The sequence below is a fragment of the Artemia franciscana genome, chromosome 5 (genome assembly GCF_032884065.1).
Source record: "Artemia franciscana chromosome 5, ASM3288406v1, whole genome shotgun sequence".
Classification (NCBI taxonomy): Eukaryota; Metazoa; Arthropoda; class Branchiopoda; order Anostraca; family Artemiidae; genus Artemia; species Artemia franciscana.
In genome coordinates this window covers 35,344,689-35,371,460 of record NC_088867.1, presented here as the reverse complement: position 1 = coordinate 35,371,460, position 26,772 = coordinate 35,344,689, and the positions used below count along the sequence as shown (strand labels likewise).

Genomic DNA, 26,772 nt, shown 5'->3' with positions numbered 1-26,772 from the left:
TTACCTAGGCTAGGATACCATTTATCCCTATTTCTATCGACCTGAGCGTTAAAATCTAATAAAAACACCATATTTCTACCTGGGACCCTGTCTATTTGCTTCTGTAAGTGTAAGTGAAATTCGTCTGAATCACTAGTGTCTCCGTCAGTCGGCTCTACAGGTGCATATACTTTTATAGCTGATATCCTGAACTTTTTAATCATAAAATGAGTGATTAGTGTTCATATTATTAATACCTTCCCAACCTGAAAAAGACTTAGCCGCTTCCTTATTCATCATGAACCCTGCTCTCTGTCTTTGTATCCTATCCTTCCTGCCTCTGTAAACAAATTCTATATCACCCAATCTCATGCTTCCTATCCCTGGGATATGAGTTTCTGAAACTCCTAATAAGTCCAGTTTGAATCATCTCAATTCGTCCGTCAAAATGTGGATACAATAGTTATTTTTTTAACGTCAAAACATTCCGAGATCGAATTTTCAAATTCCTTAAATCATTGAAATTGATTAAGCCCCAGGAAATCTTCTAAAGTTCACACCGAAGCGCTTAAGCTGGCTTAGAACCAGACAGAAAGAAGTCCCTGGGACCTTCAGTATGAAGGGAGGCTTTGCGCAATGCTTGGCCTATTCTTTGTCACAACATGGTTTTCAGCACTTGGCGATGCTCTTCTATCAACAAGAGTCGAAATCCTGCACAGACATTCTCAAGCGTATTGCTTGCTGCTCAATATATATCCATGCCCAAAAATATTATGCTACTACGAGGAGGCCAAGCCCAGAAGAATTGTCCATTAATCAGAATCCTGTGTTAATGATATGTCATGTATTTCAATACAGTAACCCTTTATGAAATTAAATAAATTAACAAGCTTTTGAACTAAAAGTAAGGACTTACATTGAAAATTTAAATAATTTTTTTTTTTTAATATATGAGGGGGCTTCCCCCTCTTAAACCCCTCTCTCTTTACGCAAAAGTTTGACTTTTTTCCCAATTCCTAGAGAAACACTATATAAACATTAGGGCCGTTTAACTAGAATAAAAAGCTTTGTCAAGGCAATAGAGACGTTAGTTTAATGAGCAAGTGATTTGAGAGGGTGGAGTCCCACTCATATATGGACTAACTGAATTTATGAATTTATGAACCCTGAATTATTGAACCTATTTTTTTAAAAATTTAATTCATGTTTATTAATCAGATCATGCTGGAAAATCCGGCTCCCTTAAGGTGGTTTCAGGCACCATCCCCTTTCCCCACTCTGCACCCACCGACACTCTTACATAACAGGTGATTGCAAATTGAAAAAAAACAACAAAAAAAACAAAAAAACTTATCATTCTTATCAAACGGTAATTGTGTTTCAGGAGTCGTTTTTGAGGAATCGGGACAATAAGTCAAAACGTCGACGCAAAGAACAAGGTCTTGAGGAGGGGGAAACCCCTATCATATACGTAATAATTTCTGTCCGTTTAAGTTTTGATGTTGCTCCTGGTTTTCAGTTGAAGAAACTTTTTATAATTTAATTCCTGATCGCTTTTAATAACACAGAGAAATCTGGCTTCCCCCTCCAGGAAAAATTCCTTCACCCACGGGAAAAATCCACGGTTGAGAGTTGTTTTCTGGTAAAAACGTCCTTCCCCCTTTCCAAGAGAATTTCTTAAAGACAATTCCATTCTAGATAATCTGGGGTGAAAAGTTTTTCTTATCGCACTTTCATTTGAAAAATACTTTAATTTCTCATTGTTTTTAAAATTATGCCGTAATCCCTTCTTGGTGGAAAAGTTTCCCATCAAAAGGGCAGAAAAAGGGTGTTTTCCAGTAAGTTTTTTTTTATGGGGGGGGGTACAAAAGGAACTTTAAAAAAACGCATCAAAAAAGCGAAATTGATATCTATTCCCTTATGATTCCTGGGAATATTTCTAGTCTACGCTGTTATTATGAAAGTAAAGAATACCAGTAAACCCTAAAATGAGCAGAATTTATTCTATATGGGAGGAAGACTGTCCCCTCCTCATCCACACCTCCAACTCAAGGTCGCAGAAACTACGGAGTGTGCTCATTGGATCAGTAATTGGGAGTTCTAGTCCTTTGCGTTGGGGTGGAATTTTCCGGGGGGTTTTGGTGGATGGCTTTTTTCTGTGGGGGTTATTTTCTGCAGGGGGTTAACGCTGACCACCGAAAATAGAAATGTAAAGATAAAAAAAGACCGCTGTTTTTTTTTTTAAATAAAAAATTCGTTTCAAATGAGGCATGTTCAATCCTGGTAAAAATCAGAAAAGAACAGAAACGTCTAACAATAAGAAAAAAGGGATTGCGACTAATCAAGCGAAGAAGAGAAGGTGAAAGTCAGAATTGATCGTCATTAAAACTAAAAGTAATTAAAATCTAACCTATATTAGGCTGGACTCTTGTTACCCGGATTTGGTTGGGGTTGCTCAAATACATTTTTTTGCTTTTTGTGTGTGTGTGGGGGGGGGGGTAAATTGTTTTTGGTTTTCCTTTTAAAAAATGTTATTTCTATTCTTGTTGTTCCATTCTTCTGGTTTCGTATTGCTTTTGTTTTTATTATTTTGTTGTATTAATATAAATGCATAAATAAATCTTAAAACGAGTACAGCTTAAATTGAATATACAAGTCAAGCTTAAAACGAACAAAAACATTTTACTAATGTAGCATAAATGAAGCCCAAAACGAACAGAAACTAAGTGAACACTCATTGCAAATATACAACATATACAAGTATAAATGAATAAATAAACCTTAAAACATAAAAAAAAAATCACCCAACCCCTTCCAGCTCGCAACGTTAGTAGTTACTTGTGTTTTTACTGAGAGTCTTCTACCATGCAACAAATACACCCAATCCACGCATGTTTGTCGGTTTTTTCCACGCTCAACATACAAGACTGATGTCTAAAGTAAAATCCTTGACACTTCAGCAGTAGGCTGCCCCTAGATCGCAGAAAACAAAACCTTAGGATGGGAAACATGATTTTTTTTTTTTTTTTTTTTTTTTTTTTTTTTTTTTTTTTTTTTTTTTTTTTTTTTTTTTTTTTTTAATTGAGAATTCCATTGATACTGTTGACTTACCTTTTGATTACCGAGAATAGATTTTGCTAAGCTTATTGATAAAGCTTAAGCACAGGATTGCGATAAGCAACTGAGAATTCTCTTATCTATTATGTCTTAAGTTGACATCATAATATTTGAGGTTAGCCGATAAAATCGGTATATAGTTCGAATACTCTCGTAATCAAAACAGCGGTGAAACCTATGCCTTGCGTGGATACAAGAGGCTATAGCAATTACACGAATACGTATTTAGAAGTTTAAATTTGTAAATTTATTTTTAATTAAATTATAGCCTCTCACCAATTCTATATCATTGATCTGTCGCCGAATCACGGTACAATGGTAAAGTTAGCCATTGGAGATCCCCCTTTTCTTCTGCTTCTGATCGATATATAAAGTGACACACGGTGTTAATTAGGCAAGGGGAAACCTTCCCTGGGGATTTTTTTCTTTGACCTCTCCAAGAGAAAACCCAGGAAAACTGAGATTTAATGTTTTTAAAATCCATTCGGTATTGCAGCTAATGTTCAGTTAAAGCTTATGCTGCCACGCTGAGCGTATCTCAGTTCGGCTTCAAAATAATATTTGTGTTTTGAGATGTTTTATTTTTTAACCAAAAACTGCTTATTTTGAAAATACTGAATAATCACTAGGTATTTGGATACCACGTGAGGTTTCCGAGATACTTCTTTGAAAGTAAGCGATGTGTTGCAACCCGCTTCAATAAACAAGTCGTTTAACTATATTATTTAATATATTAGCATAAAATAACCCAACTTTTCAACCTTAAATCTCATGTCTTTCTTAACTCACATGAAATTTCTTGGCAATGAAAAAGTAATATTTCCTTGTGCTAACGGGTAATCCCCAGAAGGCTGAGATTAGCAGTTTTTGCTCATGAATTTATATTGGAGTGTTTTAGTTTCAGATGTTTAAAAAAATGTATAGGCTTTAAGCGAAACGGCTCAATAGTAATCATAACTCTAAAAAGTGGAAGTTTGATACCAATAGATCTTAATAATTTTTGATACCAATGATCTTAAATCCACAAGTTTTTATCAAGTTTAGTCCTACCCGTCAAAAGTTACGAGCCTGAGAAATTTGCCTTATTTTCGAAAAGAAGGGTGAAACGCCCCCTTATGTTGCACCTTTTCTATAGTTTATCGTGTTTTCTTTATAATTCTTCATATTTTACTACTGTTTTCGTAGTTGTCGCCCCTCATCCTCTCGAAACGAAATCCTTTTTACGTAACTGATGAAGATGTGTTTTTCGGCTTAGGGCGGTAGGTTAACCCTTTTCTGTTTGACTTATTATAAGGCTTATTCGTAACAGATGTACCAATTTCTCTTTATTCTGGTCCAAAAATGCTCTAAACGTTACCAGTTTATCGTCATGATATAAAAGAGTAGTTCTTGTGAAGTTGTAAATATAGCATATTATTTTGTAGTTGAATCAGAGCATGAAATTGAACTATGACATTAATGTCCGGTTTTTCATCAGTGGTCCCCGAAAATAGTATCTGTTTATAAATTTGAGGCTAAAAATTACATATCGTTGACGTGTGACACGCAAACAACCTTGAATTTACTACCGGGTCGGCATGTATATTGTTGAAAATTTGGCTGTGCAACTTATATAAAAACAATTCCTTTTCAAATGGAAGTAAAGAGTGATGTTAAAAATTAAAACGAAAAGAAATATGCTTAATTAAATTAAGTTATACCTTTTTGAACGAGCCATTAATGTCTAAATATTGGTGCTAGTTTAGCTTATTTTTGCACCGAGTCAATCGGCGGCCTAGACCAATGCCGTTTTCCACTAAACTTGAAATTCTTGTATGATGCTAGCTTAAACAAGATGCAACATACCTAGCGTTTTACTAAAAGCTTGGTGGCGATGGCGAGGGGGGGGGGTAAGACTCATAGGTCTAATTTGTGCCTCCTTTTATACAGATTTAAATTCTTTGGTTCTTAAAAGGTGCAACGCTTTTTTTTTGTTTTTTAATGTGCCTTTGAAGAATGGGCTAGTTTGGTCTATTGCAACATTTTGGAGCCCTTGCCTTCGGGCTTGTGCGGATTGTATTTCCTGAGAGAAAGCCCATTTTTACACCTTCCGATCATTCTGAGCAAAGTAGCTCTATAAAATTTCTGATTCAGTACCATTGGGGTTCCACGATTAACACTGGGGTTCCACGATTTAACACTTTATATGCGGTCACTCAGTCGCCCAGTCCCACATAAAAAAAAGATCGATCAGAGCCATTGCTGGTGCATAGGGGGTCGAATCGACGTATCAGTTACTGGTTCTGTTTTACAAGTACAAGTAGCAAGCCTGTCACACAACCGTGTCACAACAAGATTTCTTCGCCAATTTAACCAAAACAGTCAAGGACAAAAATAACTGAATCGGGGGCGACAAGATAGGCGAAGTACCAGGGTGAAGTACAGTGTGTCGGGTTGCTTGCCGATTGGGTGGGATATCAATAAGTTCACTAGAATTCGTATTTTTTTATTGAGTGAGCCTTCCCCCTTCCTCAACTTTCTCTGACGTCTGTTCTAGAGGATAGTCCGTGAAAAAAAAAAGACTGAAAATCATTCCAAGACCCTTCAACAAGATGTAAAATTTACAGCTTTCTCTTTAACCTTCCATCAGTTTTGGGCCTTAAGAATGGTACTAAAACTTAATTTGTGATCGAATAAACCATCTCCCAGTTTCTACGATCATTCTTTCTGTATAGTAAGTTCGGGGAAAAGTTGTGTCTTAGAGCTACGATGCATCAGAATTTGGGGTTGGTGTTAGAGGAGACGGGTTCGTTTTTACACCTACAATCATGTAGATTGAAAATCATTGAATGACCCTCATTCAAAGAGGATGCAACATCCCCACTTTTATACCAAAATTTGGTGATTGGGTTCGTGGCGGTAGGATTTGGAATGGCTAATAGCCCACTTTTGTTCCTGTAATGATCGTGCCGATCGCATATTTTTGGGCCTCTCAATCATTCTGAATGTAGTTATCTTAACTTTCTGATTTTCTGCCTTGGGGGGGGGTAGAAGGAACCTGGGGAATAAAGAAGGCATGGGAATGGTCTGTTCGTCCTTGCATTACTTTCGGGCCTTAATAAGGGCAATAGAGCTTAAATTCTGACTGAATAAGTTCAATGGAAAGTTCATGGCATGATCTCTTTCATACTAAGTTCCCGAAAAAAAAGTTATGTATTTGAGACACATCGCTCTTTACCTAGCTAACGCCGCCGCATTGACTCAGATTGACTATATTCATTATTTAGGGCCTATACACTGGGACTGCACTTATTGTGTTAGCCCAGAGGCATATAAATTGTATACTTTTTGATTGTTCTTATTACTGTGAGTTTTCTTCGAAGTTGTAGTTGGGTTGAGGACTATGAGGTTCACAGTCCTGCTTCGTACATCGTCTCGCATGTTTTAAATAAAGTACGAAGCCTTTCATACAATGGTCGGAGACAGGCCTTACATCTCTGAATATCATCGTTCTAATTTTTTTTTGTCCAGGTTTCTTCCTCCACACATTGTTTTTGGATCGAATCAGGACTTAGCTCATTTAGCTCTAAACAAGGACTGAGCGTCTTCCGTAGCGAGTTACTCTGCAGGTTCGACTGATTGTGCAGTCTGCACCAAGCCAGGATCCATCCTATTTTTGCACAAATTTTTACTACTACTAATAATAATAATAACTCACCGCAGCACCAAGACGCCTGAGGCCAACATAGCTACGTACGCTCTTCCTCCAACCCATTCTATTCAAGGCCTCCCTTTTTACACCCTCCCAGGAAGTTCCCATTTCCTTTATATCGTTATTTATGACATCCTCGCACCCCAGACGAAAACGACCTTCTTTCCGTTAACCCCAGATGGTTGACCAAAAAGGACAATCTTCAGCAATCTGTCATCGTTCATCCGCAGAACGTGGCCTAGCCATCTCAACAATTTATATTTTATCAATCCCACATAATTGCCCTCCAATCGCACAGATTTCCTTGCACGATTCCAGTTCAACCAAGGCGCAATGTGCCTATCTTTTGCTAAAAATTTGGCAGGCAAATGTGCGCAATAATAAATAAGCTGAGTCAAAGGGACAAAAAATAGTTTTACTTCGATATCCTTTGTACTTCAAGTTAAACAACAATTTTAGCATCACGATCTTTTTTTCACTTTATCACACGCAAAATTTCGCGTCTTGACAAATTATTTTTTATGTTAAATAAAAAAAAAAACAAGTTTTTTTTATCACTGGAAGTAAAAAGCAATATCAAAACTTAAAACGAACTGAAATTATTATGTATATGAAGGGGGGCTGCTTCCTCCTCAACAGTTTGTTCTTTGTGCAAAAATGTTTTAGTAGTTTTGAAAAAAGCTTCTTATTGTTCTATTTAAACGAACATAGTGTTTTAGAAGTTTCTAAATAATTGGGACAAAATTCAAACTTTAGCGTAAAGAACGAGGTGTTGTGGAGGAGGCAACCCCCTTCATGTACGCAATAATTTCTGTTCGTTTAAGTTTTAATATAGCTTCTTACTTTCATTTGAAAAAAACTTGTTTTTTTCTATATTGATTTTCTGATCGTTTTTCAAATAATCCCAAGAAATCTCTCCCCACCTCCACAGAGAAATACCCTCCCCATGGATATATCCTCTAAACAATTTAATCCCGGTGAAAATATACCCAGGCAATTACCCTTAATAACTCCACACGTAAAATTAAGACGGAAAAGAGAAAGAAAGAAATATAAAAATAATTCTGGCAAATTCCCTCAGTGTAGGCTATAATTTCCTTTAACAAGTTCACCCCCTGGAAACTTCCCTCCCCTTGGAAAGTTCCCCCTCGTAAAACCCCCCAGCACAAAATTCGTCTTCCCACCCTAAAAGGTATACATGCTTCCCAATAAAAAAGATCTTTCCCCAGGGGCTGTCGGGGGGGGGAGGCTCATGTTGTATTTAAAGGCATAGTTGTTGGGCCCTTCAGCTATGATGAACAAAATGGCTATCTCAAAATTTTAATCGGACGTTTTTGGGGCAAAAGGGATGGTGAAGAGGGCCTAGTTGCCCTCCAATCATTTTGGTCATTTAAAAAGGGCACTAAAATTTTTAATTTCGGTTTTAACGAGCCCTCTCGTGATATTCTAGGACCACTGGGATGATACGATCACCCCTGGGGAAAAAACAACAGATAAACAAATGAACATGCATCCTTGATCTTTTTTCTGGCAAAAAATACAAAATTTACATTTTTACAGATAGAAGCTTGAAACCTCTACAACTGGGTTGTCTGATGTGCTGAATCTGATGGTGTGATTTTCGTTAAGATTCTAAGGCTTTTAGGGGATATTTCTTTCTTTTTTCGAAGATGAGGCAATTATTTTCAGCCTCGTAACCTTTGATGGATAAGACTTAACTGAATGAAACTTGTATGTTAGAAATCCGCATAAAAATCAGACTCGTTTGATATATCTATTGATATCAAAATTCCCTTCTATAAAGTTTAGGTTATTATTGAGCCGGGTCGCTCCTTACCTACATTTCGTTATCAGGAACTGTTTGATCTTAAAAATATATTGGTAAAAGGCACTCGTATTATATACGAGAATAATTATACGAGAAATAATAATATACGAGAGGTATACGAGAATAATACTGCTGCGGTTAAGGTAGGAAATGAGGTTAGCAGCAGGTTTTGTATTAAATCAGGAGTTAAGTAGGGTTGTGTTCGTCCTCGTCTAGGTGGGAGGATGTCATAAAGAAATATTTAAAGGAAATGAGAACTTCTTGGAAGGGTGTAAAGCTTTGAATAGATTGGTATAAAGGAGGAGTGTGCGTAGCTGTGTTGGCCTTAGTCGGTCCGGTGCTGCGGTGAGTTGTTAATAATAGTAGTAGTGGTAGTTTTTACAACATATTTAAATTTATTGCGCGATTATAGGTCGAACGAGCTGCGACATGCCCCTCTTTCTGCTATAATAGGAAGGTGTAGAAAGTTACAAAGTCAAAATGTTTTTATTTCAATATCCTCAATCATACTAAAAAAGAATCATTTATGTCTGCCAAAGTTAGAAAATTCTCTCAATGCTAAATAGATTAAGCTTAGTCCTTGCTCCTGTGCTTTTTAGGAAGTTGTTCCACGGGAAGAAATTGATCAGCTGATGAAAGAATAGGGAAAACTTCTTTAAAATTCGCACGAGATGCATAATTAATTTTTTTTGGATCAGAATTTCTGCGTGAATGTGCCCTGTGATTAAAAGAATCCAGAATAAAAGTGTGGGCGAAGAGAGAGGTTTGAAATTGTAATCGGCTTTTAGACATAGCCCTAAGTCCTCTTTTGCACTGATATGTTTTTAACTTTGACCAGTTTGTATGCTTACTGTTGGTATATTATATGCACTTGAGACCAAGAAAAATTTGTTTTTTATATCTATCGCGGAATGTCACTTGTAAGGACGAATTTTAAGGCACGTTCTTCATCGCGGGGTTAATTATTTGTATTAAGCGTTTATTATCGGTTTCTGATATGCCATTAAGGCCAAGGAAAGCCCGTTTCCGGAACTAGATTATTTCTAGCATAAAATAGATTAAAAAGAAATAATAGTTTTTTTCGTTGGGGCGAAGTTACATAGTTGTAGCATGTGTATTTGATGTATTTTTCAAAAATAACGGTATTGATTGGGTGTCAGATACTAGATTATAAAATTGGTTTAAGTAGAAACAGAATATTTTGGTACCATTTTAAGGAATTTGTCTTAATTTTTCGCAAATAAAACACTCTTTGTGGAATTTGTACTTTGAAAAGTTTTAAGGGGTTGATAGCTGCGGCATTTAGACGGTGGCGAAGGGAACTAAAGTGATGCTCAAGGAACGTTTTTGTCAGAGGGGTTGTCCACTCTGCCCCTCTATGTACATGTTCGGAGTACCATATGTGCCGCAGAGTTTTGACACGCATCAGCGAGAGAAAAACTCCTTTCGTGGTGTTTCCCCATTTTCCTATGAAATATCCTTTTTCCTATTAAGGTAAAAAAAAAAAATGTTACTAAGTTTCCCCTTTTACAGTCAGTCGATTTTAAGTCATGTTGTTTGATTTTCCGAATAATTTACTTTTTTTCCTGCTTGTTTCTACCAAATTATGTATATTTTCCGTTCTCTGCTAGCTATAGAGGCTGCGTCCAGTATATTAAATTATTTTTCAATTTGCATGCAACTTAATATTCTAAAATAAACAATTGTTATTGATCAGCCAACCTCATTAGAAATTAATGTACCCGGACACCAGAGATGGTTCAAGCCTGTGTTCCCAAACGTTAGAAAAATCGAGAAAATTTATAGTTGGTTAGACATAAAATGTTTTTTTTTTCTTTCTACGTTGCCTGTATTTTCACTCTTATTTTGCTTTACGAATTTCTTATTCCCCCAACCTCCTAAAACAATTGCTCGGTACAGGCTTGCATAAGTTGTCGTACTTGTGAATATAAGAAAACCACTGCAAACTCGATGGGAATCGAGCATAAGATGCGTAAATAATAAGCTGGCGCTTTTACCCGTAGACCAATATAGCTGCTAGGAAGCTTTTCATGGTATTTATTATAGATTTTATAATTCAATATGAGCAAATCAGTAAACTGAATTAATATCTGAAAACACAGGGTATTCATGACATTAACAGAGAAACACAAACGAAACAGAAGAATGTCACCTGACTCTAGACTATGACTTTTTGTATATCCTTTCGCGTTGAAATACTCGAAGATGTACATCATTTGCCACGTGCCAAGCCTGGCGTAACTGCACCAAGCACTTGGGGGAGGGCTCCAAGCGTCCTGGGGGTTGTGCCAAGCGTGGCGGGATTGTGCAGAACACGTGGATTGTAAATGTCACCAGGAGGCGGGAAGTCAGCGCCTGCTAGGAAATATCCCTCCTTTCCAAGTGTGTTTTCAGTCTATTGATTAGATTGGTCTACTGAAAACAACATATATCTTGAACGTTTTCTCTTTTTTAGACTTTCAGAAATGGTTATATATTAAACTTCCGAAATACATTCATTGACCTTTTCTGTAATATTGGTCATTATGATGATTTTTTTTCTTTTTTTGTTTATGTTTGGGCAAATAAAAACACACTACCCAAAGACAGGTTTTCAGCGAAGCACAAATGATGCTCCGGTCTTTGAAATGCTTAGAGGGCGTTAACCCTTCTCATATTTGTGGTAATTTCAGTTCGTTTTAAGTTAGAATTGATCATTCGTTGTAATTTCTGTTCATTTTTTATCTTATTTATTAATTGATAATGATTTTAGCTCGTGATACATTTTAATTGTTGTTTGAATTCTGCTTTTCTTTGGGTTAATGTAGCTCTTAGTTCATTTTGAAAAACTTCGTTTTTGGACAAAGTTTTTTTTAAATTAATTTTTTAGATTGAATTTTTAGATTTGGTATTACTCCGTGGGTATTAATAATCCTTTGTATTTATTTAGAATGCTGGTATCTTCAATAACTTTTTGACAAATGGTATGGGTTTATAGTTTATATCAATATTCTGTTTCAATACTTTATATATAGCTACTCTCTTGTATATTGTTTAAAGGCGTCATTTAGTAAAACTCTTCCAAATAGTGTCGAAACTTCCAACAAAAAATGTTCGACAAATTACTTTTGAGACCACCAAGTCTGCTTTAGTCACTAATGGTAGTGTTTTGTCCAGCCCGTACCCTTCCGACCAAAGCTGAAGTTCTGAGCTAATTGCTACATGTGAAAAAACATTTTGAGCTGTTTGAAAGATTAAATCATTGGTTGCAAACAAGAGCTGGTTCTATGTAAGAGTTAGGTTATACCCTATCCCATTTTAGAGGATTATCAATCAATTTCAATCATCTTGTAACACATGGGTCTTGTCCTTCTCCAAATCAAATTCCTAGGTACGCCCCTGCTCTGCTTGGTAAGCATGTCCTGTTTTTTGTCACATCTTGAAGATCGATCAGAAACTTTAAGACGAAGTTTTTTTGTGAAGGGGTAAGGGGACTTAATTTTTGTGGGGGGGGGGTACTATTTTTTCTCTAATTCCCCCAAATCAGTATACTCCATGGTTTACTTTTTTACACCTATCCCATAGGTGTCTCTTTGACTAGTTTGAGTTTATATTTTATCTTTGTTGAGTTTATATGTGATCCGTTCGTTTGCTACTAAGCAAACAGGGGATAAAGACTGTAAGTGGATCCGTTACTGGTTGGGGCTTTAGTGTAATGCTCAGCTGAGTATTCCTGGATTGTCTGTTTAGTAGCTTGAATGTCATGAATTTTCTTACTTGCACTTGATTTGAATCAACATCTAAAACATTTTTGGGCGTCTTTTAGCAAAAATGTTTTTTTCGTCTTATTTTATCCTTAGAGTGGTTTAATAGAAGAGTCAGTCAACGAATTCAACTGCAAAGCCTTTAGAAACCAAAAAATCGGATTGGTTTGGAATATCTTTTGAAGTGGTCACATCGAGTCCTGCTTTTGTTTATGCCTATTTAAGATATGCAGCCACAATTTCCGATATTGTTTTCTTCTTTTGCTCTTATCATTAGCTGGACTTGTGCCAAGTTAATTTGATTGCACCAAGGGACTATGCACTTCTAAAGTTTCCTAGTCTACACCTTTGACGGTTACTAAGGCTAAACGGAAAGCATGTTGGGTTGGGAAAATGTCATAAAGAAAGATTTAAGGGGAATAAGAACTTCCCGGGAGAGTGAAAAGTGTGAGGCTTTGAATAGCATTGGGATGGAGGAGTTGTGTGCGTAGCTGTGTTGACCTTAGGCGGCTTGGTGCTGCTTAGGATGTAACATTCCTCCAAATGGCAGATAAAAGACGTATTGTTTCAACACTACAAGAGATTATAGCATTTCTGGGAGATCCAGAACCCTCACATCCAGGTTACGTGTTTGACATCCTTACACACCAGTATACAGGCAATTTGTGATGAAATATCAAATGCTCTGTAGTCAATACTATATTGACAAAATTAATAACGTAATGTAGTATTTATGTATTATACCGCCAACACTTCAGTTTAAGCTGTGTAAAACGCTAGAAAAGACTGGTTTTATCTATCTATAATAAGAAACAATTAGATTAGGCTCAGTGGAAAACAAGTGTGGATGCCATAATACATTGGAATTATATAGTTTGGATTATATAATTGCACATTAGGGATTGGGTCTCTTAGGTTAGATTAACCCCCCCCCCCCTCTTACTTGCAAATACATAGACCAAATTTGCTTCTAAACTATTATATGTTCGTCGTGTTTAGGTATTTTTAATTAGGATTAAACTAAATTGCTTCTTGAGTGTTGGCGATTTAATACATTAGTACGGGTAGCGCTATTGCAATCTAGCCTGGCTTTATTCTTGGTGCAAAGGCAACTCTCGCTCTTCCTTATGTATAGGTCTATTTGGTGTTCATTTATTTGCAATGGCGTGTGCCCCCACTTCTCTCCAAAATATATTGTAACTCCATGTTTAGTATATGCACTAGAGGTAATCTCACTCTAATTTGACTTGTTTTTATTCTAGATTTTATAGTTCCAAAGCGTATGGCTAGTCTTAATGCCACAGCTATGATGGCTGCTTCCACGGACTTAGATAGACGGAAAAGAGACGACGACCCTCTAAAGTCTCCTTCAAGAAAAGATGAGGAAGTCGAAGAAAAGAAGGAAGAGCAGAATGATTCCAAAAAAATCTTTAAAAAAATGGAAGATGCTACCAAAAAAAGTTTAAAGAAAATAGAAGAGTCAAAGCCTGATATAGATGTCTACGAATTCCATTGTGATGATAAACCATTGAAGATAACAAAAAAGAAGATCGATCAGGAGAAAAAGAACATTCCGCTAAAGAAGAGGAAAAGAGTGGAAATGAGAGAATCCCCCGCAACTTCACCAGCTCATTCCACAGAAATGAAAATTCAGAAAGCCAGTCCTGAACAACCAAAGGAAGCAAACCTAGAAGATACGGTACAGTCTGACCCTGAAAAACAAACACAAGGTAATTCTCAGTCTTTTTCTTTGCTGCGATGGCGGAGTTGCTATGTAGAAATACCCACTGCCAAAATACCACTAACCAAATACCACTGCCAAAATATATTCTCCAGTCATTAGTGTGGCAGAATATATGCACTTAGGCTACTTCATCTGTTATCGATGTATCATTTTTACTACACTGTTCAGGAGACCGAGAAAACTGCTTATCTTTCGCTTTGCACATTTAACTTGGAGGTCGAGAATTATATTCAATCTGTTTGCAGATAGCACACACATACTTACTAAAAAAAAAAAAAAAAAAAAAAAAAAAAAAAAAAAAAAAAGCAGTATATTTGAACTGTTAATTCTACTTCATTGAAAGGCAGTGTGGTTTTTGAGAATATCTAAGGTAGAAACGTTAAACTAAAGCTAGGAATCCGTGTAAAAAAAATGAATAATATTATTTAACCTAATCCTACAGGTGGTGAAAATTCAATATTGATTTCATGACACGCTCGAAAAAAAAAACATTTACCGTATCTGAATTGCCAATCTCTACTGGGCCGTTCTTAACGACTTTTTTCCGCTTCTTTTTTATGGTATGTTATGTGATCTTTATGGTCTGTCCATTTTTTACCTTTTTTCCGCTTCTTTTTTGATTTTTCCGCTTCTTTTTTATGGTATTTTATGTGATCTTTATGGTCTGTCCATTTTTTGCCTTTTTAACAAACTTTATAATCGACCTAGTGGAGCTTTGCTGTGCATTGGTATAGTAAATGAAAGCTATTTTTGTCCATTTATTGATAGTTGCTTGACAAATCATGAAAGATGCTTTGTCCAACAAGGATACATCATAACATCAACACCAAGTTTCGCCCCAAGATACCAAGTCTGCCACGAGACTTGGTGGCACATGGGTCGGATTACTACAGTAAACCGTTGTAACGTGTCTTTTCTAAATGTTAAACTGTTCCCAGGAATGTTTTACGGAGAGGGGGACTTAACAACACAGAAAAGAACTAGCATGTTACATTAATATCACCGAAGCTCAAAACAAATTACAAAAATGAGCACTGGGGCAGGCACTTATGTTGGGGTGAGGGTGCCAGTGGCCCCCCAGAATCGTAAAATTGCTTTTGTATTTTAGAAAACCGTAAAATTTTCTTTTTTTAAGATATTGATTATTTTTATTATCCCCCTCCCAAAGAAATGATGCCTGTGTATCTGTATACCTTTAACATTTCCCAAATTCAAGTCTTGTTGCTCTTGCCCCCACCAAAAAATTTTGGGTCTTCATCGGAATGCAGATGCAGGTTTATCTAATCCTTCGCTATTGAAGCTCATAAAATTGTTTTTGATGGATAGAGTGCATCTCTCCTCATTTAGGATTCGTAATCGAACTACGCCAGAAGCAATTCCTGTTTCCAATAAATTACCTAAATGGGGTGACAACTATAATGTTTTAACTTTGAATGCCTATGTTAATACCATGGGAAGTAGGCGGGTAAGATCTTAGTGGAATTAATCATGAATATTAGCTGTATTTTATGTTTGCAATGGCATAACGTGTGTGCAGACTGCGTTTTTCTCTTTTTTCTGCTAGATATTCCTCAGTTTTCTTAAGTGACTGCAGCCTGCTTGCATGAATATTTAAACCAAGCAATTCCATCGTGTCACATTATTGCCTCCCTCTGCCAGCTGTAGTCGGCAGCTTGGATCTTCAACCGTTGCGTTGCGTAACAATGACACCGGCCAACTCGATTTTTCCGCTTCTTTTTTATGGTATTTTATGTGGTCTTTATGGTCTGTCCATTCTCACGACTCCAAGATTTTCCTAAATAATTCATACGTTTCTGCAAGAGTGCATTCAGGAATTTTGTTCGGGGGGGGGGGGGGTCAATATACAACTTTAAAATTCAAATCAAACTTTTTTTATATGCATTTTGTTACGTTTTTACGAGTCGTACAAAAATTTTGAGAGGCATCCAAACCCCCTAATCCGCTACCTGGATACGACCTTTCGTTTCTAACATTTTTATTATACTTTTCTATTCAGTACTGCCACGAACAAAGGAACAGGCAGAGGCCCCAAGTCCCTGAACATTTTTTTTTGCGGATGTTTAGAATTATTTCCATTGCGAAAGTGTAGTCAGCTTGATTAATTTGGCAGTCATGTTAACTAATTTTTTAATAGCCTGAAGTAATTGTCTACAATCATGCGATGCTGTGAATGCCCAGTAAGTAGCAGCTAATTTTACACTTTGATGTTCATTGATATAATGATAACTATACTTGATCACCAGCCGTGTTATGCGTAATGTTTGGCGAAGCCTAGTAAGTAAGTGTACAGCCTTTGCCCTGTGCTGAACTATCCCATGTTTTACTTTGAATACGTATGGCATGCTAGGGTTTATTACAAGAAAGTGTTATGCATTCAGGGGTGCCGCCACGATCAGTTCCCAAAGGGCTATGATTGCCCAAATTTGGGTGCTACACAATAATTTTCGGCGCTACTGTCAAAGACTCGACTGTAATAGTCTGAATACCTATTTTCGATATATACGTATATCCAATATTTTCGTCTATTTTTCATATGATCACCCTAATATCAAGTTTTTTTATTCTTTTTTCAAATGTACTTTTCTCTTGGAAATACAGACAGGGTTGACACCTTTATTACGAAAGTGCGATTTTAGAATTATATATATATATATTACGAAAGTGCGATTTTGTATATATATATATATATATATATATATATATATATATATATATATATATATATATATATATATATATATATATATATATATATATATATATATATATATATATATATATATATATATATATATATGCAAAAGTGGACACAGGGACATATCCAGGAGGTTCCGTGGGTTTGACCTTCCTTAACCATGAAATTTTGCCGAAGGCGTTTGTTCAGCTCTTTTCAAGGGGGACACTATTTTGTCTAGTTTTTATATTCCCAACTACCAAGGCCGTATTCAGGGGGGTATGGGGTTTGACCCCCCCCCTGAAATGATTGTCTGACTTTTAAAAACGTAACAGAAAATGAATAGAAACAAATTTTTTATTCTTTTTTGAGTTTTTTTTGTGTACCCCCCCCCCGAAAAAAATTTTCGATACGCCCCTGCCAACCACTATGTATATACACGAGTCACGCCCCTATGGTAAGAGTATTAGTATGGCATTTTCCTTTGAGTAGAATGTCAAATTTTGAAAAAAGTGGACTTTTGAAAAGGGTGCTTTGAAAGATCGAAATGGCTACACCGCATTTTGTTGATGAAGGAGTTCAGACTGCCAAAGATTGTTCTTTTCCGTCTTGAGCCAACAAAAAACTGGTTGTCTCCAAATGGGTTGAGGAAAGTTCACAAAGAAGGGTTAAAAGAACTTGGAACTTTGGGGGGGGGGGTGAGTAAAGAGTGAAGTTTTAGGGGTAAATAGTGATGTCAAATTTGTAAGTAAATATTGTATGGTAGAATTCATTCTGTCTTTAAGGGTTCCATTTCATACCTATTTTTTTAATGAGGGAAGTGTATACCTCGATTGAAAAAAAAAAGTATTTCAAAATGCATTTTGAGAATCAAATATGCAAACAGTGCACGTTGACATGCACTTCAGTCTTGAGGGCAAGAGATACAATTCTAAGTCTTCCATAAAAATGTATCACATAAGACCTTTGAAATGCAACACCTGACTTGCCCTTTCCAATTCAACTTTTAAAATTAATTGCCCTATCTTTGGCAGGACTGTCCAAATGTTATCATGTTTTCGCTAAATTTTTCGTTAAGTTAATTTCTCTTTTTGAAAATAGTCTTCGTTTATCATTTTCTAATTTTTTTGTCAGTTATGAAACAAGAATTATATATACAATCTTTCTGTTGACATTAAAATGTTTCCCAGCATTTTTGAACATTATCCAGTCAAGAATTTAAAATTAGTTCCGTAGGGACTATAAATTTACGTGACTGATTTCGTAAAGAAGGTTGTTATCTACAATTTTATCTGGGCGGCTCTGAAAATAATTAGCAGTTGATAATATCTTTTGTCCTGAATTGGTTTCTTTCAATTCTAAATAGGGGGCTTTCACGATCTTGACAGTGCCGATCCTGTTGCAAATTAGCCTTACATATCATTTTTTCTTTTTGTTATTCCTTATTCTTCTTCTTGAGAAAATGTTTTGATCAGTAATTTGTTCTGACGACGGAACTTTCAAGACATGCCTGTGGTCTCGATTTTACTAAAATGTGAAAAGTTTTGAATGTAGAACTATAGTTGAGTTCGAATATAGTTTCGAAAGTTTTTCGAATATATGCGAAACATTTTGATATCGATTTGCTTTCTAGTCCTATTGTTTGTCCCATTTGAGACTTATTGTGTCCGCTATTCTTTCTATGCTTATTTTTTTCTATCACTTGTTTTGGGGTGGTTTTTCATTTTCTATGTATTTAAATTGGACGTTAGCCCTCCTCCCGGTTTGTTGTAATTTCTGTTAGTTTAATGTATTCTATAACTTTTATTTCTGCTCATCTTTGGTTTCATGCAGCTCTTACTTTTCTTTAAAAACTTTTTCTTGGAAGTATTTAAGAGTGCGTTCCTGGTGTGAATTTATGCGTATTTATCTGAAATTTAATACAGATTAACAGCAAATCTGGAGCAGTTTAGTATCTTATTAAATAAAAAAAACTAATTTTTTTTAGCTGAAAGTAAGGAGCGACATTAAAACTTAAAACGAACAGAAATTACTCCGTATATGAAATGGGTTGTCCCCTCCGCAATCCCTCGCTCTTTACGCTAAAGCTTTTAATTGTTTTAAAAAGTAGAATTGTGGCAAAGAGTCAAACTTTAGCGTAAAGAGCGAGGGATTGCGGAGGGGACCACCCATTTCATATACGGAGTAATTTCTGTTCGTTTTAAGTTTTAATGTCGTTCCTTACTTTCAGCTAAAAAAATCAGTTTTTTTTTATTTAATTTCTGAACGTTTTTGAATTAATGCATATTTGGTTTTGGCTCTCCGCACATAAATTATTAAAATGAAATTTGTATATTAATTCTTTTTTTTTGGCTAAATGGCTTTCTCTTAGTTTTGATCAGACGATTTTGAGAAATAAGGGTGGAGAAGGAGGCCTAGCTGCCCTCCAATTTTTTTGTTACTTAAAAAGGCAACTAGAACTTTTAATTTTTAACGAACGTTTTTATTAGTAAAAAATATACGTAACTTAAGAATTAACTTACGTAACAAACTTTCATTACCTTATATTTTTATTATGTATACGAAGGGGTTTGTACCCTCGTTAATACCTCGCTCTTTACACTAAATCGTAAGTTTTGTCCCAATTCTTTAAGAGTGACCCCTGAATCAAAAAGGCCGTAGAATAAATAGTTGAAATTACTAAAAATACTTTAGCATAAAAAGCAAGGTATTTATTTCCTCATAAATACCTCGCTCTTTATGCTAAAGTATTTTTAGAACCCCTCATATGCGGAATAATCTCTGTTCGTTTTAAGTTTCAATGCTACTTCTTCCTTTCATTTGAAAAACCGTTTTCATGTTTATTTTTCATTGTTTTCTTATAGTAATGCTAGAGAATCCTGCGCCCTTTTCATTGAATTTTTCTTCCCCCATGACAGATTCCTCGAAGGAAAGATCCTCCAACATAGCCCCCTCTCCTCAGCCCCACCCCCAAACAAAATAAAAATCCCCCTGAAAACGTCTGTACACTTCCCAATAACCATTACTATATGTAAACACTGGTCAAAATTTGTAACTTGCAGCCCCTCCCCCAGGGATTGTGGGGGAGTAAGTCATCCCCAAAGACGTAGTTATTATGTTTTTGACTATTCTAAACAAAATGGCTATCTCAAAATTTTAATCCGTTGACTTTGGGAAAAAATGAGCGTTGGAGGGGGCCTAGATGCCCTCCAATTTTTTTGGTCACTTAAGAAGGGCGCTAGAACTTTTCATTTCCTTTAGAATGAGCCCTCTTGCGAAATTCTAGGACCACTTGGTCGATACGATGACCCCTAGGAAAAAAAAACAAACAAATAAAACACGCACCCGTGATTTGTCTTCTGGCAAAAAATACAAAATTCCACATTTTTGTAGATAGGAGCTTGAAACTTCTACAGTAGGGTTTTCTGATACGCTGAATCTGATGGTGTCATTTTCGTTAAGGTCCTACGACTTTTAGGGGGTGTTTCCGCCTATTTTCCTAAATAAGGCAAATTTTCTCAGGCTCGTAACTTTTGATGGGTAAGACTAAACTTGATGAAAGTTATATATTTAAAATCAACATTAAAATGCGATTCTTTTGATGTAGCTATTGATATCAAACTTCAATTTTTTAGAGTTTTGGTTACTATTGAGCCGGGTCACTCCTTGCTACAGTTTGTTACCACGAACTGTTTGATTTCTTAAGACGTATTATAATGATTATTAAAATATGAATATTTCTGATGAGTAGTGAGATGAGTCGTATCCAAGATTTTATTTTCGGGGGGGGGGGTAAAATCTTTAAAAAAACGCATAAAAATGTATTTATATTCATTTTGGTTACGTTCTAACGTGTCGAACGAATATTTTTTTGGGGTGGGGGCTATCATACTGAACACGCTCAAGAAGTGAATAAGGTTAATCATAATGCAATATACCAATAATATGATGAAAATATAATACTTTAGTAACAAAATTATGTAACATGTGAGAGGAAAAATGTTTACTTAGATAAAAAAAACTAGCTTCTTGAGTGTGTTCGGGATAATACACAAGTACCAGGCCTACTAATACATTTTTGTTCGCTGCGGGCATAAAATTAGACAAATATATAACGGAATTTTTATACCAATAGGTACATCAAAAGAATCGGTTTTTTATGCCGATTTCAAATATATATATGTCTCATATCAAAGCTATCAAAGTATATGAGCCTGAGAAAACGTGCCTCATTTTCGAAAAGAGGGAGAAGCACCCCGTAAAAGTCATAGAATCTTAATGAAAAGCACACAATCAGATTCAGTGTATCAGAGAACCCTGTTGTAAAGGTTTCAAGCTTCTATCTGCAAAAATGTGGAATTTTGTATTTTTTGTCAGAAAAAACACCATAGATGCGTGTTTATTTGTTGTTGTTTTTTTCCAGGGTTGATCGTATCGACCAATGGCTCTAGAATACTGTGAGAGAGCTTATTTGAGCGTGAATTAAAAGTTCTAGGGTATTTTCAAGAGAAAAAAGGCGAGAGACAACTAGGCTCCCTCCCCCACCCTTTTCCCCCTAGATTTGCCCGATTAAAATTTTGAGATAGCCATTCTGTTCATCATAGTTGAAAGACCCAATAACTATGCCGTTGGATATATCATGACCCACCCTCCATTTTGTAGTTATAAAAGTTGTACATTGTTTACTTATAGTATTTGTTGGTAAGACATTTTAGGTTGGTAAGACGAATTTTCTGCTGTTTTTTTTCAAGGGGGAATTTTCATGGGGAGGGAAGTTTCCAGGGGGTGAACTTGTCGCAGAAAATTATACATTAGGGGAATTTGACAGAATTCCTCTATAAAATTCGTTTTATATTTCTTGCTTTCTCTTTTCCGTCTCAAATTTACGCGTGGAGTTGTTAAGGTAATTGTCCTTGATAAATTTTACTAGGAATGAATTGTCTAGAGGATATATCCGTGGAGATCATTGATGTCGTAGAAATATTCGTGATGCCTGTTTTTCCTTAACTATCTTATTGATGACTAGAAGGGCTTTTAGTGCGTTTGTTTAATTGGATGGATTAGGATGGGCTAGATTCTTCACTTTTTTTTCCTCTTCATTTGTTCATGATATCCTCCTTAAACTCACAACAATCCTGAAACAGTTGTCTGTGCGCTACCCCCAATATATATTTTCATTCTTGTGTACTTTTCTACTTAGGAATTTAGGCATTCTATTAAAAAAAAAAACAAGTTTTTTTAAGCTGAAAGTAAGGAGCGACATTAAAACCTAAAACGAACAGAAATTATTCCGTATATGAAAGGTGCTGTCCCCTCCTCAACGCTTGCTCTTTACGCTAAAGTTTTTTATTGTTTTAAAAAGTAGAACTGTGACAGAGTCAAACCTTAGCGTAAAGAGCGGGGTGTTGAGGATGGGACAGACCCTTTCATGTACGGAATGATTTCTGCTCGTTTTAAGTTTTAATGTCGATCCTTACTTTCCGTTAAAAACTTGTTTTTCTATATTTAATTTCTGAACGTTTTTGAATTCATACAGGTTTTAATTTTAGCTCATCGTACATGAATATTTAAAACGAAATTTGCATATTAATTTTTGCTTTTTTGGCTAAATGGCTTTCTCAAAGTTTTGACCGGACTATTTTGAGGAAAAGGGGACGGAGAGGGGGCCTAGATGCCGTCCAATTTTTGGTTACTTAAAAAGGTTACTAGAACTTTTAATTTTATTTACGAAGGTTTTTACTAGTAATAAATATATGTAACTTACGAATTAACTTATGTAACGAACTTCTATACTCGTATATTTTTATTACGTATATGAAGGGGTGCGCTCCCTCGTCAATACCTCGCTCTATTTGAATAATTAGAAGAAATGGCTCTTTTAAAATAAATAAAAATGCTTTAGCGTAAAGAGCGAGGTTTTGAGGATGGGACAAACCCCCTCATATACGTAATAATCCCTGTTCGTTTTGTTTTAATGTTGCTCCTTACTTTCAGTTGAAAAAACGCATTTTTTAATGTAATTTGTCATTGTTTTTTCAACTGCTGGAAAATCCAGCGCCCCTTAATGGAAATTTTCATCCTCCATGATAAATTCCTCCATGAAAAGATCCTCCCAGGAGGGCCTAGTTGCCCTCCATTTTTTTTATCAAATCTTTAATTTCCATTAAAACGAGCCCTCTCACGACATTCTAGGACCACTGGGTCGATTCAATCACCCATGGGAAAAAAAACAACAACAAGAAACAAATAGACAAATAAACACGCATCCGTGATCTTTCCTCTAGCAAAAAATACAAAATTCAATGTTTTTACATATAGAAGCTTGAAACCTCTACCACGGGGTTTTCTCATACGCTGAATCTTATCGTATGATTTTCATTAAGATTCTATGGTTTTTAGGGAGTGTTTCCCCTGTTTTCGAAAATCAGGCACATTTTTCCAGGCTCGTAAACTTTGATGGGTAAGATTAAACACAATGAAACTTGTATATTTGAAATCAGCTTAAAAATATGATTCTTTTGATATATCTATTGGTATCAAAACTCCGTTATATATTTGTCGAATGCCCGCAGCAAACAAAACTGTATTAGTAGGCCAGGTACTTGTGCATTATCCCGAACACACTCAAGAAGTTAGCTTTGTTTGATCTGAGTAAAACAAAGTTTTCTCTCGCATGTTGTTATAACTAGCTTATTCTTTTTGAATTAAACTACGATACAAGCATATTTAATTAAATATTTAATAGATATGGGTGGTTAGGTATTTAATATGATGCGTTCTGGGTTGCCTACTTTCCATAATTCTTTGTTATAGTTTACATAATTTTTGTTACCAAAGTATTATATTTTCATCATATTATTGGTATATTTCATTATGATTAACCTAACTTTACTTCTTGAATGTGTTCGGTATAATACGCAAGTACTGTAGGGCTACACAGGGAGGTTTTTATTATAAATTTAATTCGCGAATTATCAAGTTTTTATCAAGATTGTGTAAGTTTCAACTTATGGGTGGACTTTGTCACTCGGTGTCGAATACCCTTCCTTTTCTACCTCATTATGCATGATACACATTTATAATGCTGCGAAAAGAAAACTAACAGAACAAGGACAATATTCAACCAGCGATAAAAAGTTTCTCACAGTATTGTTCCTTTTTATTTCAATGTTGTCTCTAGCCAGGGCTGTCTTGGAAATGTGTGTCAATATCCTATCCTTTAACTCGTAGCCCTTTTGAGCAAAGTGATTCGAATGCATTTTGTACCTATTAGCAAATGCTCCAATATGTGGATATGGACTGTTATTGCCGATTGATGAAGTCAAAGAAACTACTACATGTATTTTTTTTTGTTCTTTATCGGAGCTCACTTAATAACAATTTTGAAATTTTAATCGAGAGGCGCACGTATATCTGAGGATTAGAAGGGATGAAATAAGAGTCAACGCGTCTTTTCTCTTTGCATATAAGAGTCTAAATAAGAGTCTTTTCTTCGTGTGTGTTAGTGGGGAGGAGGATTCAAAATACAAAACTGTTTTTCATGCTCAGATTTTTACTTTTCTGGATTGTTTCTACAAGCGTTAGGACTAATCTTCCTCCCATTTTTAGAAAGATCTTCCTTATATTTAACTGAGTCGTTTAGGACTAAAATATTTCACTAATTTGTCGTGTGCTTACCGCTTTATGTGTTTTGATGTTGCATTGACGACTTTTGCAAAGCTTTGAGAAAATGAGAAATATTGACTCCATGTCTCTCTAGTGGAGAATTATTGCGCGTGGAAACTGTTCTTTCTTGCAAATTCGAGTTTTCTTAATTATTTACTCCCATTTAAGAGAAGAATAAAATATTCTTGAAAGCCTGACTGTTTTAATTTATTCTAGAATCCTTTTTAGGACTTTAATTACGTCTTGTAGGCAACATCTGATGAGGTTTTATGGAGAGTTTCAAAATGCATATTCGTTTTTTCTTTGTCAAGGCTGTAGCATAATGGATAGAGGACTTTGTTGAATTTTATTGCTTCATTAGCAAGAGCTGTGGGAGAACAAGATTTTGGTGAAATTGGTATAGAACAAGGAATGATGACTGAGAATTTGAACTGTGGGGAGAAATTAATCATTTGAAAATTTATGTAAAATCTATAAACGTAGGTTTCAAGTGGTAATAGGCCTTTTTTTTAAATTCCTTCAAAAGCCGCGATTTCTATTCCAGAGATTCATTACAAAATTCCCTGGAACGAAATATTTGCCGTTTTTTGGGATAACGCGGGATTGTGTATTTTGGTTTCGAGATTTTTTTTTTTACACTGAATTATTTATTTTCGTAAAAATGGGTTAAAATCTTGTATATAATATGACTGTCAAAAACATACATGCAATTTGACCTAGAACTGATATGCCCCACTTGAGAGGACACAGTGTAGGGCTAGTAGGTCACGCTGCATTACCTTTAAGTAGGATTATTATTTTAAATCTCGACTGGGTCTGATGACATTGGGGGGAACCTAAAATCTTGGAAAACGCTTAGAGTGGAGGGATCGGGATGAAACTTGGTGTGAAAAATTAGCACAAGTCCTAGATACGTGATTGATATAACTGGAACGGATCCGCTCTCTTTGGGGGAGTTGGGGGGGGGGTTAATTCTGAACAAATTAGAAAATTGAGGTATTTTTAACTTGCGAAAGAGTAATCGTTTCTCAATGAAATTTCATATTTAGAAGGACATCGGTGTGTCGACACCGGAGTTTTTGTTATCTGACCTTTGAATTAAAAAAAAAAAAAAAATGACCCTCCGATGTCTTTTGACTCTTAAAATTGAACTAGAACTTTCCATTTCCGTTCAAATGAGCCCTCTCTAAAGTTTATACGGGAATCCCTTCCATATCTTTGAACTGTCTTTCACAAAATGGATATCTCAAAACTTTCATCGGATAGGTTTGACGAAAAAAGGGCATGGGGGGACTAGCTGCTATCGGATCTCTTGACTCTTAAAAAGTGAACTAGAAATTTCAATTTTCGATCAAATGAGTCCTTGCTGAAGGTTATACGATCATCCTTTCCATAAGAACCGTATATGCCCCCACGGTATAACTTACAACGCTTGCCCTTGGGCCCTGGGGGGTTGTGCCGACTCCAGAGTTTTCATTATATGATCTGTGTGGTATTTTTTTTTTAACGAGTATCTCAAAGTCCTTATCGGATGAGTTAGAGCAAAAAATGATGTGGAGGGGGGCTAGTTGCCCACCGGTCTCTTTTGACTCTTTAAAAATGAACTATAACGTTCAATTTCCAATCAAATGAGTCCTCTCTGAAGTTAATACGAGCATCCCTTTCATAAGAAACATATACCACCAGGGCATAACTTACAACGCCTGCCCCCGGGCCCTGGGGGGTTGTGTCGACACCGGAGTATCTGTTATATGATTTTTGGACTATATTTAACAAAATGGCTATCTCAAAATTTTCATCGGAAGCATGTCGGAAAAAAGGGCGCGGGGCGCTAGTTACCCTCCGATCACTTTTGACTCTTGAAAAGGGTTCTAGTACTTCCGATTTTCAGTTACTGTTTTAAAAAGTAGAGCTGAGAGAAGGAGTCAAACTTTAGCGTAAAGAGCGGGGCGCTGAGGAGGGAACAGCCCCTTTCATTTACGGAGCAATTTCTGTTCGTTTTAAGTTTTAATATCGCTCCTTACTTTCAGTTTAAAAAGCTTTTATTTTTTATTTAATATAAAAAATGATTTTTTCAATAAAATTGTTCTACTAATACTGATGTATATATATATATATATACTAGCTGTTGGGGTGGCGCTTCGCGCCACCCCAACACCTAGTTGGTGGGGGCGCTTCGCGCCCCCCCCAAGCCCCCCCGCGCGCGTAAGTCGTTACGCGCCATAATAGTTACGCGCCATTGTAGTTGTGTCCCTATGTCCCACCTGTGAATATAGATATATATATATA

At 36.0% G+C, this 26,772-nt stretch overlaps 1 protein-coding gene across 1 annotated transcript in view; it reads left to right on the top strand.

The window, feature by feature from the left end:
• LOC136027328 (histone acetyltransferase KAT6A-like) overlaps positions 1-26,772 on the top strand; it is a 179,556-nt gene that overhangs the window by 70,076 nt on the left and 82,708 nt on the right. The window contains exon 3 of the mRNA XM_065704462.1: positions 13,642-14,109. Coding sequence (XP_065560534.1) covers positions 13,642-14,109 — 468 coding nt within the window. The remainder of the gene's footprint in view (positions 1-13,641; positions 14,110-26,772) is intronic.